Source organism: Mustela erminea, chromosome 2 (assembly GCF_009829155.1).
Source record: "Mustela erminea isolate mMusErm1 chromosome 2, mMusErm1.Pri, whole genome shotgun sequence".
NCBI classification, from domain to species: Eukaryota; Metazoa; Chordata; class Mammalia; order Carnivora; family Mustelidae; genus Mustela; species Mustela erminea.
Window position 1 is genome coordinate 98,037,089 of NC_045615.1, and position 17,700 is coordinate 98,054,788.

The 17,700-nt window shown below is 56.4% G+C and overlaps 1 protein-coding gene and 1 long non-coding RNA gene across 3 annotated transcripts in view; one reads left to right on the forward strand and one right to left on the reverse strand.

The window, feature by feature from the left end:
- Window positions 1–906: 906 nt before the first annotated feature.
- On the forward strand, window positions 907–3,204 carry LOC116584798. The gene is made up of 2 exons (XR_004283331.1): window positions 907–2,414; window positions 2,469–3,204. It is a non-coding gene; the product is annotated as an uncharacterized LOC116584798 (long non-coding RNA).
- Window positions 3,205–5,395: 2,191 nt separating this feature from the next.
- Window positions 5,396–17,700, reverse strand: part of LETM1 (leucine zipper and EF-hand containing transmembrane protein 1) — a 38,397-nt gene continuing 26,092 nt past the window's right edge. Inside the window, exons 7-14 of one of the 2 annotated variants that reach the window (XM_032333591.1) lie at window positions 15,545–15,664; window positions 13,806–13,937; window positions 13,397–13,540; window positions 12,652–12,783; window positions 9,555–9,689; window positions 8,021–8,211; window positions 6,923–7,061; window positions 5,396–5,701 (exon numbers count right to left, since the gene is read on the reverse strand). In XM_032333591.1, coding sequence (XP_032189482.1) covers window positions 5,552–5,701; window positions 6,923–7,061; window positions 8,021–8,211; window positions 9,555–9,689; window positions 12,652–12,783; window positions 13,397–13,540; window positions 13,806–13,937; window positions 15,545–15,664 — 1,143 coding nt within the window. In that variant the 3' untranslated portion in view covers window positions 5,396–5,551. Of the gene's footprint in view, window positions 5,702–6,922; window positions 7,062–8,020; window positions 8,212–9,554; window positions 9,690–12,651; window positions 12,787–13,396; window positions 13,541–13,805; window positions 13,938–15,544; window positions 15,665–17,700 lie in introns of both variants that reach the window. The other variant, XM_032333590.1, reaches the window with a different exon arrangement.

The following is a 17,700-nucleotide window of genomic DNA, read 5'->3' on the forward strand; positions in this document are numbered from 1 at the left end:
GGTGAGGCTAGAGAGGATTCAGGGATGGGCAGCCAAGCACAAACTTGGCCCAGGTCCTCTTCTGGCGCCCAGTGCTGTGTAGGGCCCCTCTCTCTCCTTCCTCTGCTGATCCCTGGTCTGGTCCCACCGGAGAGGACCGCTCCGGGTTAACCAGCCACCTGGCTGTGTCAACTTTTAACTCTGGCTTTTCAGAAATCGCTCCTGCTGTAGCTGTGTCCAACTCACTCTCCAAGTCTGGGGCTTCCCTGGAAGGGAGGATCTGAACCCAGTGGGTGACCCCCCCCCCCCCATACCGCGACCCCACTGGGAAGCTCTCCCTGCCCCCTGTCCAGCCTGCCAGAGACCCGGTGTTCTTGGAGTCACCAGCACTCGGGAGATGGGGGCCCATGGGGGTGCAAGTGTGCGCTGCTGGTCCCAGGCTGGCGGGGAGGTGGGGAGAGCCCAGAGGGTACCCGGCTGAGGGGGGCCCGGCAAATGGGGACTGCGGGGGTAGGAGAAGCTGATGGGGGGCAGAGAGGGGGAGGAACTGGGGAGGCAGGCGAAGCGCGGGCCGGGAGCGCCCTCTAGTGCCGCCCGCAAGCATCCCCGCCAAGTCCCCAGCTCCTCGCCCGCGCGGCCCCGCGGGGCTCCGGGGGCGCGCTCGGGAACGGGGGCTAGGCCTCCCGGGAGCTGGGAGTCTTGCGGACGCCTGACCGAGACCCCGGGCGGGACGCGGGCGGGCAGACGAACGGGCCAGGCCGGCAGGTTGGGGCACTGGACAGGCAGGCAAGGGCAGCCCTGCACCCCCGCGCAGCCGGGGAGCCTCCCCGCCCCTAACCTGCAGTCTCCCACTTGCCCCGCGGCCCCGCCCCTCACTACCGGTCCCACCCACTCCAAGCCCCGCCCCTCACCTGCCGGTCCCACCCACTCCAGGGCCCCGCCCCTGTCCTGCTATACCTGTGCTGCCTCACCTGCGACCCCTCCCCTCCCCGGCCGGGCTCGCCTCCTCCTGCAAGCCCCGCTGCCAGTCCCCGGGTGTCTTCTGAATCCCCGGGCAGATGGGGTCCGACCCAGACTCGAACAGGCCTCCGTGGCGTTTTAGGGAGAGAGGCGTCCACAAGCCACCCGCCCTCGAAGGGTGGAGAGCTCCCCAGTTCTTGGAGCTCCAGGCCCCGTCCTTCACCTTTCCCCCTAGCTGCCGGGGTTGGCTCCTTTCCTGGACCCCGCAATCTTATTCCTGACCTGTCAGCTGCCGCCCACCTGTTCTGCCAGGCTGGACACCAGCTGTACACCCTGCATCCTCCTCCCAGGCGGGTGGACGCACACACTCGGCCGCAGCTGCCAAGGTCTGCAGGGTCGCAGCCCCACACGGAGCACACTTGCATCCGCCCGCGTGGGCCGACTCCAGTCGCCCCCACTGCAATGCAGTGAGGTGTTTTAAATCCGGACCTCATCTGGTTGACTTCAGCCCAGAAGAACCCCAGGCCTTTCCCCCCTTCCCTGAGCTTTTTGGGGGCACAACGATGTCGTATTGGAAGGCCCTGCTTTCTGGATATGCTGGTGCTCCTGTGGGGTCATCAGACTTTACTGGGTGGGTACCTGGGGCAGGAGCGCTGTAGAGGGGTGGGGCACAGCAAGGGGCACATGGCTAGCAGCCCTTGCCCCCAGTTTTTCCAGGGAATGTTGCCCAGGCTGGGAAGCTGCAACGCTAAATTCCAGCGTTTCTTCAGGCCCACCAGCTGGAATTCTCCCTCAACACCTCGCCGGGATGGAACCTCCTCCTGAGAAGACTGGGGAGTGGCCTTCTACTTTCTGATGGGAGAGTTGGCACTGGCACCAGCACCAGCCGGCTGGCCAGACAGAGAACCACTGCAGGGACGTGATCTTTCTTTACAACCCATTCTCCATGTTTCACCCTCACTCTTTCCTCGTTCTGGTCAGGAGTACCCTGTCCCCAGGACTCTAGAGCCATCTCCTTAAGCAAACCCCCAGCACTCTCATCAGCATCCCCAGAACCCTGGTGTCTTTCCGTGGCCTTCTTAACTGTGGAGACAAGAAACATGCTCCCAACCAGGCCCCTGACTTCCCTGAGGGCATGTAGACGCCTGCCAGGAGCATTTTAAAGAACCTGGATGGTACTATTGGCCCAGGGCCCAGGCCAGGGGGCAGGCAAGAGTGGAGACCTACCAGTCCCCCACTCACAACTGCACCCACAGAAATAAACCCTCCCACGCAGTTCTAAAGCGGCATCCGAGCTCCCAAGATCTACAAGGCAGAGGAAACACAGCCAAGGCCAGCCTCAGGGACAAATGGGAGACTAGTGAAGGTGGCCCTTGGGCAGGGTGCAGGCAAGGGTGTCAGGACTCAGCAAGGGTGTCAGGATCCCACACAGCACCCCATGCAGCCTGGTGCCCGTGGTGAGGCCACTGGAGACGGTGGAGGTCCGCAGCTCAGAGTGAGGCGGCCTGTCTACCGAAGGGACCTGGGAGGTGGGGGGCATCGTTTTGTCTGTCCTGTCTGCCTTGCAGCCCTCTCAGCTCTCTACTTGGGGGTAGAGTGCAGGCAGACCTAAGCCAGCTCTCTGGGCCCTGTCCAGGCTTGGGGAGCAGCCCCTAGTGGAGGGATGGCCCCTGCATCATCAAGGACCCCCTCAGCGGAGTGCACACCTTTGGGCACCACCGTCCCCACTCTCGGGTGTCCTCAGAGTCTTTCCCAATGGAATTGGGCCTTCCTGGGTGATCCTTCATCCAGGATCCCAGTCCTGTCTCCCCAGGTCCCACAGCGTCCACTGAGGGCTGGGGTCAGGGGAAAGCCCGGTCAGGCAACGGCCTACTTCCCAGTCTGGACAAAGCAAGCAGTGAACAGTGGACATGTCATCGCGACAGTGCTTTATTAACCCTCCTCCGGACATCACACTGAGCACCTACCCGCCGCATGGGGGTCCAGCTGGGGGCACAATCAGACAGGATGTGAAGCCAGTGCGCAGCAGAGGCCACCCAGGCATGGTTCCGCCAGGCAGACGTCCACCTGGTCTCCCAGCAGAACAGCCATACCCACGGGCCACGGACCACCCCCTTCCGCCGCAAAGGTAGAAGCGGACCCCCAAGTGGTCACAAAGGCAGACATTCGAACGATTCAGATGGCTTCCACCTTGACTTCTGATGTGTCACACAGTTCAAAAATCCTACTTGGAGCTATTAGAGGAACATTAACTTAGCATTTTAATAAAAACACTATTTCTAAAAAAAGACATTTATACATAGCTGGGGGGTGGGGTGGTGGTGGTTCTCAGGTGCAGCCGGCCCAGGGCCGCATTGTGAGAACCACCGCCTGGAGGTTATTCTTTAAAAATTACAAAGTGCCCTTCATCTTTTAAAAAGTCTGGATTTCAATATTCCAAAAGGGATCTAGAAGCCACACACTATTTTCCCGAATCCCAACTACAAGAGTGGGTGTTTAAAACGTGGAGGATGAAGCCCGTGCTAAGAACTCCTGCTTCCTTCTCAAGGGGTGTGGACACCGCAGGCCCCTCCGGAGGCGACACAGGAAGGCTGAGGGAGCCACCCCTGCAAGCCGCACTGTGCAGAATGGCTTTCTAGACTTACTGGTGCTGTGCCTGCACCAGGACCCAACACTCTGCTGCAGCTAACAGCTCAGGACAGGAACATCCCCCGCATTGAGGGGGGCCTACTGCAGGACCATTGCCACCGGGGCCAATGCCGGAGGGGCCCCTGGCTCTCGGCAAGCCTGGCAGCATCAGGGTGGTGTTTGAAGCGGCAAGTGTCTCCCCTGGAAGACGCAGACAGCAGGGGGCGCAGCGAAGGGGCTGGCCGTGGTGGTGACCACACCGTGGGGCTACTCAGGACGCCAGGCCTCCGCGGCGAAGGTGTAAACGGGATTTGGGCACAGCTGACTGAGTGCCGAAGAACTGCTTGCTAGAAAGACAGCCGCCGTTCGCAGGGCCCACAAGCGACCCAAGCTCGTGCACCCACTTCCTACAGCTCAATATCATACCACTAAAGGAAGTGTAAGGTAATTCATAAATAGTTTAATTAAGCATCTAGAATATATATACTTCTTTCTCAAATAATCGAAATAAAAACCCTTTAGAACCCAACTGTTACTTTACAAAGGTTTACATTTGAGAATACAGAATTTTATTCCTATTTTGTCAAGTTTCCTTTTTAATGGCTGAGTAAAACATTTCAAGTAATTTGGAAGCCATCCTTCCTGGGCCCTCATGCTCCTGTCCTGGCTCACCTGGCCACTCTGTTTCTAGGTCTTCCAAGCCTATGCCTGCATTCCCCCAAGAAAACATTCTTGCCCATAACAGACCTGGTGTCTGAAGGACAGGTCTGACGGAGCTGAGACCACAGCCCCAGCCCCCATAGAGCACCCCTACCTAAGCTGCCAGGGGTGCTGAGGTGGCCAGACATCAAGCCCATGGATGCTGTCCCACTCCAGCTGTGGGGTGCATCAGGCGAGCCTGACATCCCAAAGCCCGAGTGCTGGGCTGGCCCCCCTCCAGGGGTGCCGCCTTTCTGAAAGCCCCTCAGGATGCCCTACCCCGGGAGCAGGAGCGCAGCCACCGGCCGATGGGTCCGGAAAGACTGAGAGTGATGCTACAGCAGGCGTGTATGCCCAGAGTGCCCCTCACCATCCCTGAACGCTCAGCACGATCCACTCGGTCACCCACAGGGAGACTCTCTGAAAGCCACGACACCATGATCAGTCGAGTAGAAAGCCTTACTTTCTAAGGGCTTCATGAGCATCTCTCCCAGCATAACTCTCACGCGCTGTTACAGGGCGGATGCACAGTGGTGTGCAAACATCCGGTACTAGTCAGCTGGTTAAAGGTTAGGGCCATGCCAGAGGTTAAACCAAGGAAGAGCTGACGTCACAGGAGGCCTGCACAAGGCACCACATCCCTGTCGCAGATCTGTGCTTGTCCAGAGGCCACAGTATCCCAGTTGTGCCAGAGACGACTCTGGAAATGTGCAGGAATCACTGCTACATAGGCTGCCGGTCAGGACTCCAGGTCCGCAGATAATAGGCATGTCTTCTCTTGAGCCATCATGGTGGGCTGCGCTTCTGTCCTCCCCATCTGTATGCCTCAAGCTCCAAAGGCATGGGGCGTCCACAGAGCAGACCCTTTCTCCTCCTGGGACAGGCACCAGCAGGGTACAGTGCACGCTGGAAGGGAGGCACCTTCCTGCCCTGGACCCACCTCCGGAACCAGGAAGCCTGTGTACAGCCATGACTCCCCGGCCATCGGTGGGCTATACATGTGGCCACCATGGCTGGGGCCACGGCAGCATCGTGCCACTCTGTGAATCCAGACATGATTCCCTGGAAGGGTTTGGGATTCCAGACTGAATGAATCTTCATGGAATGATGAAAATTAAAAATTACTTGATTATGGAAGTTTCTGATTTATTCCAGACAAAATATTAGGTTTGTCATTAAGAATCACCTCAAAGACTTCACTAGCACAGCAGGGCCCGACAACTGGCGCTGCAGGACGGAGGCCAATGCGGGAGGGGCCCCAAGGTGCCCGGGACCGGGGCAGGCCCTAATTCTTCACTTCCGCGGCCTCCTTCTCAGCCTTCTCCTTGGCCTTCTCCTTCTCCTCCACCTTCTCCTCCTTTTCCAACATGGCCACGATCTCGGCCACCTGGCTGGTGGAGATGTGGATGTCCTCTTTATCCACCAGCTCGATCACCTATGCACACGAGAAAGGGACGAGGGGCTCAGGGGTGACCCTGCCCCCACGCAGTGCCTTCCCAGCAGAGCATGCAGGGGAGGTGGAGCCCAGCTCCTCCATCCCAGCAAGAGGACCACGGGGGTCCTTCTGCTGCCTTGGTTCTGCAGTACCAGACCCTTATCCACCCCTGGAGGCCAACAGGCTCCAAAACCCGAGGCCAGGTTAAAGCAATGAGGCAGGGGCGCCTGGGTGGCTCAGGGATTAAGCATCTGCCTTCAAATCAGGATCTGATCCTGGGGTCCTGGGATCAAGTCCCATGCCGGGGTCCCTCCTCAGTGGGGCCCCTGCTTCTCTCTCTGCTCCTCCCCATTTGTGCATTGTCAGATGAATAATACAATCTTTTTTTTTTTTTTTCTTTAAATAGTAAAATATTTTTAAAAAGCTATGAGGGGCTCAGAGAGCAGGAGACACAGGCTCTGTGAGGATACAGGGGTGGGGGAGGGAGTGCGGGGGTGGCACTATGAGGCCGCAGGGTCAGGGCATACCCTAAACAGAGACTCCTCAGGAATCTCTCATCCCCGTGGTTCTGGGTGTGCAGGGTGAGAGCATCTGAGTTGCCATCCACAGCATGGAAGGGGCCCCAAGGAAAGGGCAGCTGGTGTGGGCACAGGCCTCCCAGCGTCTGCTGCTGCCAAAGTGAAGCCATCAGCATGTGCTCCTGGTAACACCTGGTCCTTCAAGAGGACCCAGTCAATTAGCAGCTATGCTTGGTGAACCTGGGGATAACAACTAACCAGCTAGAGACCAGAAGCCGTGCGAAAAGCCAGGAGGAGAGTGCGCCCTCCGTGGAGTCCCTCTCATCAAGATGGAATCCCCATTCCCAGTCTCCTGAGCTGCCCAACTCCTGGCCCCAGGGACCCCAGTGCTTCGCTCAGCCCCCCTCAGGGTTCAGGCAGTACCTGCTGAAGTCTGGCCCGGAGGGAAGCCTGACACATTCCCTCCCTCTGAATCTGCCCTAGACAACCTACAGCTAGAGCACTCTCCTGACTGTGCCACAGCCCCACCAGAGGACACAAGAGGCTTAGTGTCCAGTCAAAATGCAGACGGGCTACTCTAGGTGCACATCCTGACTAAGCCAAGGGTTTAGAGTGAGGACAGAGACGGGGTACATGTGGAAAATATCTCCCCCAGACCCAGCCATTGGCTGGGTCAGGCAGCCCTGACTTGGTCCCAACTCACCTTGACAAGGTCATCGATGTTGATCTTGCCATCCTTGTTTTCATCCAGCGCAGAGGCCAAGCTGATGAGCTTGTTTTCTGGAATGTGCTTGATCTGCTTCATGGCACTGATGAGCTCAGCGATGCTGATGACAGTCTCCCTGGGGGTTGGGGGGGACAGAGCCTGCCTGTGGCACAGCCACACCCACAGCCCCACCAGGCCTCCTAAGGGTTAGCCTTAACCCAGGCAACCCTCCCTCCAGAGCTCCCCAGCCCCTGCCTTTGGGAATTCCCACCCAACTTGGACATAAACCCAGAATTCTTCCTTTGGTCCCAGGTCTCCCTGGGCGCTGCCCCCCAGGAAGCCTTTCCACTGCTGAGGACAGAGCCTCATGGTTCCTGGGCAGTGGTCCTCAGGCCTATGTGTGTAGTGGCCTGGGGGGCAGGGGCCGAGTATGCCTGTGCTGCCCTGTCCGAGGAGGGTAGGTGGGCTGAAACAATGACACAGTCCAGCAGGTCAACTCAGGAAGGGCACGGACCTCGCCTGGGGGTGAAGGCCCCCCAACCTGGGGACAGCAGGAAGTCTGCAGCCAGCTCTCCTTCCCTCTTAGAGATGCGGGCACTCAGAGCACAGTGCCCGGCCCATAGGAGCAGTGGTTAGCAGCCCGAAAGCTCCTCACTCACACGATGACCTCCAGAGTGGCGACAACACTGAGTGCCTGTGTGTAGGGGGCTTCAGGAAGAAAGGTGGCAGGGGATGGTCCAAGAGAGCTGTATCCTAGGCACATTCTGGAAGGACCAGCTTGATGGCAGTCTGGGGAGAGATGTGGCCTATAGTGCCTGGAGAGTAAGGGCTGGGGGCGGGGAATAGTGGTCCTGGTATTGGCCAAAGTGTGCATGTGTGTGCCTGTGTGTATGTGTGCGTGTGCATGTGTACATGTGTGCATGTGTGAGCAGAAGAGAGGACCCCAAGATCTCCTTCAGTAAAACAGCGACAAGTGGAGATGGAGGTGGGGCTAGGCTTCTGGCTGGAACCATGGGGTGAAAGCTCAGGGCTTGGACACCCGGGCCAACAAATGCAACTTCAGCTCCCAGTGCCCAGCATCGGGGCCACGCTCACCCTGCAGGCGGCTGCTCGGCCGTGGGACCCAGCCTGCTGGCCTCTGGGCCCGCCTCCAGCTGTGAGAGCAGGCTATCGATCTGCCCAATCATCTGCTGCACTCTCTTCGTCAGCCTCTTGCTGGCTTTCGACTCCTCTACATAGATTTCTTCGCCGGTCTTCGAAAGCTCCTTCTGGATCTCTTGCAAATCCTAACAAAATTATGGAGTCGTAAGATTGTCTTTAAAGAAAAAAAAAAAAAAATAGGGGCGCCTGGGTGGCTCAGTGGGTTGAGCCTCTACCTTCGGCTCGGGTCATGATCTCAGGGTCCTGGGATCGAGCCCCACATCGGGCTCTCCGCTCAGCGGGGAGCCTGCTTCCTCCTCTCTTTGCCTGCCTTGCTGCCTACTTGTGATCTCTGTCTGTCAAATAAATAAATAAAATCTTTATAAATAAATAAATAAATAAATAAATAAAATAAAAAGGACCCACACAACTCTGTTTATCTCGTAAAAGTAGTTAAATTAACCCAAAGGTAATAAATTCCAGGTTGCAAATGGAGCTGCACAATGGTGTCTGCACCTTCCGTACAAATCACTTGTTTTTGCAAACTCAAATATGGTCTGTGTTGCAAAGAAAATAGTATCTGTGTGAAGCTCAACTTTCTTTATATTTGTTAAAAGAATAAATAGATGGATGAAAAAATTGGGGAATAGAAGATGCCTTCTTAAATCCCAAGTCATGACCATCCTCATAAGCAGACACTACAGGGAAGGATGGAATGTGGGGCTGGGAATGAGGCGAAGGGCTCAGCATTTCTGGTGAACCCCGGATTTCCAACAGAGAACCACTGCGTCAACAGGCCTGCCATGAACATGGCTGATTATTTTCACCAATCTCAAAACTAGTCATCTTTTCCCAATGGATCTATGAAAACATAGTTCTTTCAGGAAGTAGGCTCCACAGCTCACATGGGGCTTAAGCTCACGACCCTGAGATGGAATCACACACTCAACTGAGCCAGCTGGGTACCCTGAAACAGCGCTTTCAAATCAGATTTGGAAGTAACATTTATAAAACAGACAGGTTTTCCTTTAAAAAACAAACAGGGCACCTGGGTAGCTCAGTGGATTAAGCCTCTGCCTTTGGCTCAGGTCATGATCCCAGGGTCCTGGGATTGAGCCCCGCATTGGGCTCTCTGCTCAGCAGGGAGCCTGCTCCCCGACCCACCCCTCCCTACCTGCCTCTCTGCCTACTTGTGATCTCTGTCCAATAAATAATAAAAAATCTCAAAACAACAACAACAACAACAACAAATAAATCAGTAAATGAAAAAAGTTAGTGTGTAAGAAAGAAATGTCTACCAGGGAAACATGACTGCAATGAGGATTTCATTTATCAAGCGACCAGACTGTTGGTCTGGTCCCTTCATGGGCCTATGGACTGCCAGGTTAAGCAGCCCATGCCAGAAGCAGAGTCCGGGCACTCAGCTGCACAGAGACCACCGGCTGCCCCAGAAAGGGGCAGAGGACATCCCCAGGACACTGCCGCCCACCTCGCTGTAGTCCTGCACGTCCTCCTTGAGCAGCTCCAGCTCTTCCTTCTCCTTGGTCAGGGACGACTTCTGCTCTTTCAGCTTCGAGCAGGCATTGCTGAGTATGTCGATCTCCTCTTTCGTTATTTCCTCTTCCTGCACAGAGGACACATAAGCGCCCTAACAGAAACCCAGCTGGAGGAAAATCATTACTGACCCCCCACCTCCAGAGTACTCAGTGGCTCTTCTGATCACACCGTCTGCTCCTGCCGTGCACGCAGAGGCTAGCAGACACACGCACAGTCCCTGTCCTTGCCCCCATGTGCCCAGATGTGCCTGTGCCACCACACACGCAAGCCCAGGACACCATCACTAACTGAGAGAGACCTGTCAGCCACCCAAAACCTTTCTGTCCCCAGGCTGGCTCAGGGCTGCCCTCCAGCAGGTCAGACAAACATCATGCATGATGAGCTCATGCATGTAGGACGTCGTGCCCCGCCTCACTGGGAGCCCCCCCTCCCCATCTCTGTGTTGTCCTGGGCCTCCAGGGGCCGGACAGCTTCCCAGCCAGAGCACAGACCAAACCTGCTCCTCCACCACAGGCCATCCTAGCTCCTCTCAGTCTGCACACATGTTCTAGAACAAGCCTGCCCACTTCCACACCAAGCCTGTGGGGATGCTGATGGGTCCAGACATGGGCATCAGTGGCAGAACGACACCTCACGAGGACCCCAGCACACACAAACGCAGAACACCCGTTGGAGGTAAGGAACCTCAGCGGCACCTCAGCATTCGGCGGTACAGCGCAGCTGCGATACTGTCAGACTCAGCCCAGGTGCTCCCTGCAGGGACCGTCCGCCATACTGAGACTCCCGGTCGCTTGCTCATCAACGGCCCAGAGAAGCGGCGATCATTTTCGGCTGCTCACACCCTCTGCAGACAGGCAGTTTTGCTCCCCCCGCTCTCATTCCTCTCCTCTAACCGTGCCGGCCAGAACCTCGGCACATTGCTGAACGGGGCAGCGAGTGCGGATGCCAGGGACTGAGCAAGCTGTAGCTGTTTCCACAGATGCTCCCCGCTGGGTGAGGGCATTCTCCTCGACTGGCTCGCTGGGAAATTTTTTTTTTTTTTTTTTAAATCAGGAACAGATACTGGATTCTGTGAAGTACTTTTTCTGCATTTATCAAGATGCTCATATGTGGTTTTTCTCTTCATTCTGTCAATACGCTCGTTATACTGACTGTTGTTTTGTATTCCCCGGACAAGCCCCAGGAGATCACAATGTATTAGCCTTTTCACAGAATAGCTGCATCTGATTTGCTAAGAGTTGGTTCAGGACTTGTACGTCTGCGTCCCGAAAGATACGGCTGTGCAGTGCTCTCCCAGCGATCTGGTACTGGCATCAGCCCATCTCAAAAGCTGGAAATGGCTCCCCTCTTTGGCTTTCTGCGAATACTCTGTGGCGCACTGAAGGATCTCCCCAGAAACTTGGCCTGTGAAGCCACATGGATCTGGTTTTCCCTAGGCTTTCAAGCCACAAGCTCAATGTCCTTACCTGAGGGAGAACTAATCAGGCTCTCTGTGCAGCCCCAGCAGACGGCCAGGACAGGTAAAACCTACAAGGTCGCACTGCAAATAGGGATGGAGGCACTTGCTTTTCTCACTCCTTACAGTAACTTTCCAGGGAACAAAGGCTTGTAGCTGTCAGTTTTGTAAAGGTTTGTGCTTCTTGCTAAGAAATCCTCACCAAACCTCAGTTCTTCTGACCGGTCTAACTGCCCTTTCACAGTTAGAAAGGGGATGCATCTGTTTCCATGAAGACAGTCACTGTCCCAGCTCTATTTAATGACAAGTGCCCCTTCTTCCCGACCTGCATTCCATGGGCCCAGCAGGGCTCCATCTCTGCTCAGCTGTCATGTTCCAGCCTTCCACCCCCTTAAAAATGACCCTGACCCCTCCCTGAGTCATCCTTTGAGCCCAGCTTGGTCTCAGATTCCTGGGACCCTCTTCCTCCCAACCTCCTCGATGTGTCCTTACCAGCACATCTGTTTCCAGAATGGCTCTGGCCTCCCACCTTGCAGGCCTGTCTCACTCACCTTCCTCCACCCAAACACATGGCCTCTGAGGACCACAGACCATCTTAGGCAGCTGCACCAGCTCAGATCTGCTACCCCGAGTCTTCTTGCAACAGTAGTCTAGATTCTCCCTGAGACCAGCTCTCCCTGCTGCCTGCTGCAGTGGGGCCTTCCTTCTCCACGGGCCTGGAGAAGGCTGGCGTTCCCCCACCTCCCGGCAGCTCCACCCTGAGACACCCACAGGGGAGCTTTTCCTTCCAGCTCTGCCCCACAACTGCTCCTACTGAGCCACGGATGACCTCACCCTCCCCATTAGGGGTCTGTCTTCATGCCTCCCCCACCCAGCCCTCAATGCTCCTGATGAGGCCCACCCTCCCCTGGACACATTTCCCCCCATGTAGACATGCTGGGAGCATGAGTGGTCCCTCTACAACCTCATCTCTCCTCCGGCCTTCGAACGTGGAGGCCACCGCGTCCTGGCCCCTCTGGGACCTCACTTGAACTCCCCCCACCCCTCACCAACATGAATCCGCGGCCCTGGTCTCTCTCCTACTCCAGCTGCCAAACCAACATTGCCGACTGTCTGCAGAGACTTCCCATACCCGACATCTAGCAGTTCCAGACAGAAGGGGTCCTACGTGGGAAGTGGGCTACCACCTGGACAGTCAGACCCCCTAGAAAGAAGTATCCTGCTAGGGTGCCCAGCACATCAGGCTGGGTGGGGATCATACCAGCTCCCCCTCCTTCCCACTGTGCAGCCACTGGGAGGACAGAGGGTCCAGGGGGCCAAGCACTGGGCACCTCCACCTTCCAGCCACTCAGGCCCAGAGTTGGGAGCATAGCTTGCCATTCGCACAGCAACCTGGGCCTCCTGAGAACATCTCCAAGCTGTGGCCTCCCCCCTTACACCCCCACGACCGTCTGTTGTCACCCTGAGCCAGGCCACGGTGCCTCTGGAGCCCCCGCCCCACAAGCCAGCCCCCTCTTCACCCTCCTGTTGGGCTCCAACAGGGCCTGCCTTCCAGGCCTGCATGCACGGTTACCTTCAAGCCTTCTAGGACAGGGGCTGTGTCCTTCAGGGCCTCTGATGGCAGGGCAGCCTCAGGCACTCCGGGCTGCAGCTCGGCCGCAGGTCTCCCAGGGGCAGCCTCTGCCGCCACTTCCGGCTCCACTTCCTTCTGAAATGCAAGGCCACTGCCAGCTCAGCACTGAATGGCACCCCAGCTGCTGTCCTGGAGCATCGGCGCCAACAGAGACCGAGGGCGCGTTGTCAACAGGCCGGCCGCGCGCCGGTGGAGGTTTTCACGAAAGCCTGGCAGCCAGCGTTGGGGGGTGGGTGTGTCTCCCAGAAGGTGTCCCCGCCAGGCTCTGATGGGCACATTCCACGACTCATGCAGCTGTGCACGGGCACTCACCAGGTCCATGGAGGCCCCTGTCTAACATGGTACCAGCATCTACGTCCATCCTCAGTCTTTCCCTGACAAGTGCACGAAGCTGCTCCATGGCCTCCAGAGCAAACACACCCACTGCCCGGGCCGGTGGGCACCGTGCTGCCCCTCTGCCCATTGGTGGAGCCGGCCACACTGGGCGCTGGCACCTGGGCCACTGGAGAGCCAGCCAATCCCATCCCCTGGGCACTCCAGGGAGAAGACAGGAGATGGGACCCTCTCAATGTGGTTCCACAAACAGCTTCTAGAAAAGCTGGAGCAGATGGCCTGTAGCCTGTCCCAATGCTCCATGTGGCTCCCGCGCTGCCCAGGCAGGCACAGGGACCCGGCAGTCGCTTACCGCCGCGTCAGGGCGCCGCTGCAGCTCCTTCTCCAAGTGTTCACGCCGGATGGCAGCCTCCTCTTGCAGTGTGGCCTCCAGTTTGGCCTTGTTGTCCACCTGCTCACCCTCCACTTCGGCCACCTTCACCTGGGCCTCCTTCGCCTGCATAAAGGGGAGACTATGAGGGGGGGGGTCTGTGTCCTGAGGTGCCCCCACGGCACTCCCAGACCACCTACACCTAGACTCCCACTTGGGAACCCCATCTGCTGGACATGCTGCAAGGCAGCTGAGGGGCACCTTCTGTGCTGTCACAGGAACCTTCGGCATCAGAGTGGACTGACGAGACAGTGTGGGGAGCGTCCCCAGAAGCGAGAGGGCACCCCGCCTTCCAGAGCAAGCCACAGATGCAGTCTCCTGGCACACATACCACAATCTCTGGGAGCGTCTGCAGCGTGGACTTGAGCTGGTCGGCGGGTGAGAGGGTGTCCGGGAGGTACATGGCCCGGGACAGGATGAGCAAGGACGTCGGGATCTCCTGGTGCAGGTGCAGCTCCAGCCACTGCAGATGGGGGAAAAGACAGGCTCACCTGCTGGCCGCCTCCCACCAGCCTCTCCTGGGACCTGGACCCTGGGATCTTCTCTCTTCCGGTTTCATGGCAGAGGGGGACTACAGTAGATGGACTCACTAGCTCACTCAAGGAAGGGCTCCCCCAAAACAAGACTCCTCAGTTTCTACAAGGCCCACCTACTCCTGCCTCTTACGATCTGATGCCCACCTCAGCCAACCAAGCCTGAGATGCCCCCAGGGTCGTGAATGAGCACTAGCAGCCTGGCCGCTAGGCTCAGAAAGCATGGAGCGTGGTGACCACACACTCTGTTAATGAACTGCTTCATTTACTAATTTTTTAATTTTTATTTTATCTTATTTTTTAAAAGATTTATTTCTTTGACAGAGATCACAAGTAGGCAGAGAGGCAGGCAGAGAGAGAGGGGGGGAAGCAGGCTACCCACTGAGCAGAGCCCGATGTGGGGCTTGAGCCCAGGACCCTGAGATCATGACCTGAGCCGAAGGTAGAAGCTTTAACCCACTGAGCCACCCACGCGCCCCTTAATTTTTATTTTATTTTACTTTTTTATGAGGTAGGGCAAAGTCCCGACATGGGACTCCATCTCATGACCCTGAGATCACGAGCTGAGGTGATCACGCTCCACCAACGGCGCCACTAGCCACCCCTAAAGCTCTTCATGTCCAAGCGCCACAGATGCTGCGGGGTCAGCAGCTGTGGTCTCAGAAGGCTCTCAGGGCTCTGCCGGCCCCGTGAGGGCTAGGCACTTTGGGAGGGGTGTTAGAGACAGAAAAACAGCGTTCAAACTGACCAGACCAACACAGGGTTTCCACACAAACTGTACACAGGACAGAAGTGAGACAAAACGGAGGACCCATGACCAGAGAAACCCACAGACTTGGACTTGCAACAGCGGCCCACAAGCACACGTGGCCAGCTGTGCTCAAAGAAAGCTGCCCAGGGAAAACACAGGGGGACTCAGCCTCTGTGTTAGCTTCCACTAGGTGACCACATGCTCAAAAGTGCATGTGCTGAAGGAGGAGAAAACAGGTGTGGACACGTCTCTGTCTACACATGGAGGACAACCCCCAGACGGAGTCGAGTCGGGGGTGGAGAGGGGGCGCAGCTGGCACTGACCATGCCATGCATTAGGTCTTCTGATGTGACAGCTCAAGGGCCGTGGATGTCCCCTTCCAACCTCTAACCTACGCAAACTGATGCCAGCTGCAGACCTGGGCTCTGGATGCGGACCAAGGGCCCTCTGCGCTGCAGGAGAAAGCACAGCACAGCCAAAAGAGACGCTCAGGCTGGGCTGGCCTGGATACTAGTTACGCAGAAGGCCCTGGCCTCATAAGTTATAAGGCAAACTGGGATTTTAAGGGAGGTTAACCGAGTCCTTATCTGTCCACACAGGACCAGAGTGGGACAGTCAGGATGGGAATATCAGCCAGGAGTGAACACACAGGTACGTGAGCACACAAGAGAGCCAGGCCACTGCGCACCCTTGTCCAAGTCCAGCCGCCCCTGGAGTTTGGGGGTGTCTTTCCACCACAAGCCCATCTACACTGGCCGGACACAGGCAAGCCCTTCAGCCACATACCTGCTTCAGTTGGTCTCTCAGACGGTCCTCTGTGACCCCGAGGGCCCGCATGCCTCGCGCCCGACATGCTGACTGCAACTCCTTGACATTCAGGCTGTCCACCCCTTCCTCGGCGATCAGCTATAATGGAAAGTCAACTGAGCCCATGCGGAAAGGTCACTTCAGGGTTATGTGTCCCGTCAGATGCGCTCCTGATATGCCTTGCCGAGTGCAAGATGCACCAGAACCACCAGGGCCTCAGCTGGGGGTCTGTAGGGACCAGAACTATCTGACGGAAGGTGGGGATCTGGGAGGCACACAGTGGCCAGGACCCCACCTCTGCCCAGGCCCTGCTCGCCACAATTGACGGCCTCTTCCTCCTTTTCCTCAGGGTTGCCCCAGCTTTCCTCCCCATCTCCCATGGCCCTCCAGCCACAGGGAAGAAAGGATGGAGAGCAAAGTGAAGCCAACCTTTATTTTTTTTTTTTAATTTTATTTATTTATTTGACAGACAGAGATCACAAGTAGGCAGAGAGGCAGGCAGAGAGAGAGAGAGGGAAACAGACTCCCTGCTGAGCAGAGAGCCCAATGCGGGGCTCGATCCCAGGACCCTGAGACCATGACCCGAGCCGAAGGCAGAGGTTTAACCCACTGAGCCACCCAGGTGCCCCTGATGCCAACCTTTTGAAGAGGTCTCCTGGCCTCAGCCCAACATCATGGGGACCCAAGTGAGAAGAGCGAACCAGAGTCCTCGTCCCGGAGGCCCCCTCAGCTGGCCCCTCTCGAGTCTCCCAATGACCGTGAGGCAGACAACACTGTGACTCACCTTCTCTGAGGTAAGCTTTCCATTCTGAGAGGACTGGAGACCAACAAGCAAATGTGACAGCAGGGTTTCTGCCAATACTAAGGCAGCACAGACAATGCTGACAGTCATAGCCTACATGGCGATACCACACCACTAAGCAGGAAAGCCTCCTGTCCCCAAGAGGACTGTGTGCTTTCACACACTCCCACCTCCTGAACCCCTGGCAATCTCTCCTCTGCTCCTTGTTTCCGGCACACGTGCAGCTTGCCACAACTTCCGGGACATCCAGGAGGACGCGGAACCTGCTCATCTGTAAGGAGACAGCCCTGTGCCGGAGACTGTCTTGCTTTAACTGCTCTCCCACTCACATGCAGCTGGATGTTTTCAGTTTGGGGTTATTAGGAAAAAGCTGAGTCTCTGTTTTCATTTCTCCATCTTCCCATGGGTTCCACAGTTCATGTGGACTTGTGTCCCATGCCTCTGAATCCATCTCCTTACGGGGCACGCGCAGAGGTCACTCACTGTCCACATCCTCGTCCCAGGCCCCACAACATGTAGGAACCTCAGCCCCCAGATGACCCTTGACCTCTCCCACTCACGATGCACTCATCTCAACGACTCCTCCTTCCATGGAGAGCCACCTTGCAAAGCCCCGTCGTTTCCGCTGTGACCACTGCACTTCATGTAGAAGGCAGACAGAAGGGAAGTCTACTGGGTTTACCTGTGTTTGCTTGCCATGTTCTTTTTCCCTCATGGGCCAGGCCTTCTCCGGTCACAGCTGACCCGTGACCAACATGGGCTTAAATTGTGCAGGTCCACTCACACTTGGGTTTTCTCGACAAAGGACAGCACTGGAAATGTCCTTTCTCGTCCTTACAATTTTAGTAACATTTTCTTTTGTCTAGCTTACTCTATCATAATACAGCAAACAACACAACACATTACACACAAAAGAGGTTTTGCCAACTGTTTATGACATCAGTAAGACTTCTGGTCCACAGGAGGCTCTTAGGTAAGTTTTTTGGGGTCAGATGTCACACATTGTGGCCTGGCTATGCCACTTGCCTGCCTACTACCAAGGGACACAGAGGCAGGAGCTCCCTCCAGCTGTGTTTTTAATGGAGTCAAATTCCATTTTGAGCATTTTGTTTTCTTTCTCTGAGAACACAGCCTGAAACACTACAGAGCTGAGGATCATATAAAAGATGCGTTCGTAAACATGACACAGTTTTACACACATTCACTGTGTGTTTCTGCTGCCTTCTTGGTAATTTACTTCGTAACACATTACCACCACTTGTAAATAACTTCTGTACGGTAACACCACTGCAGTTATGGATAAAGAGACTAATTAAAAAGAAAAGTTACATGC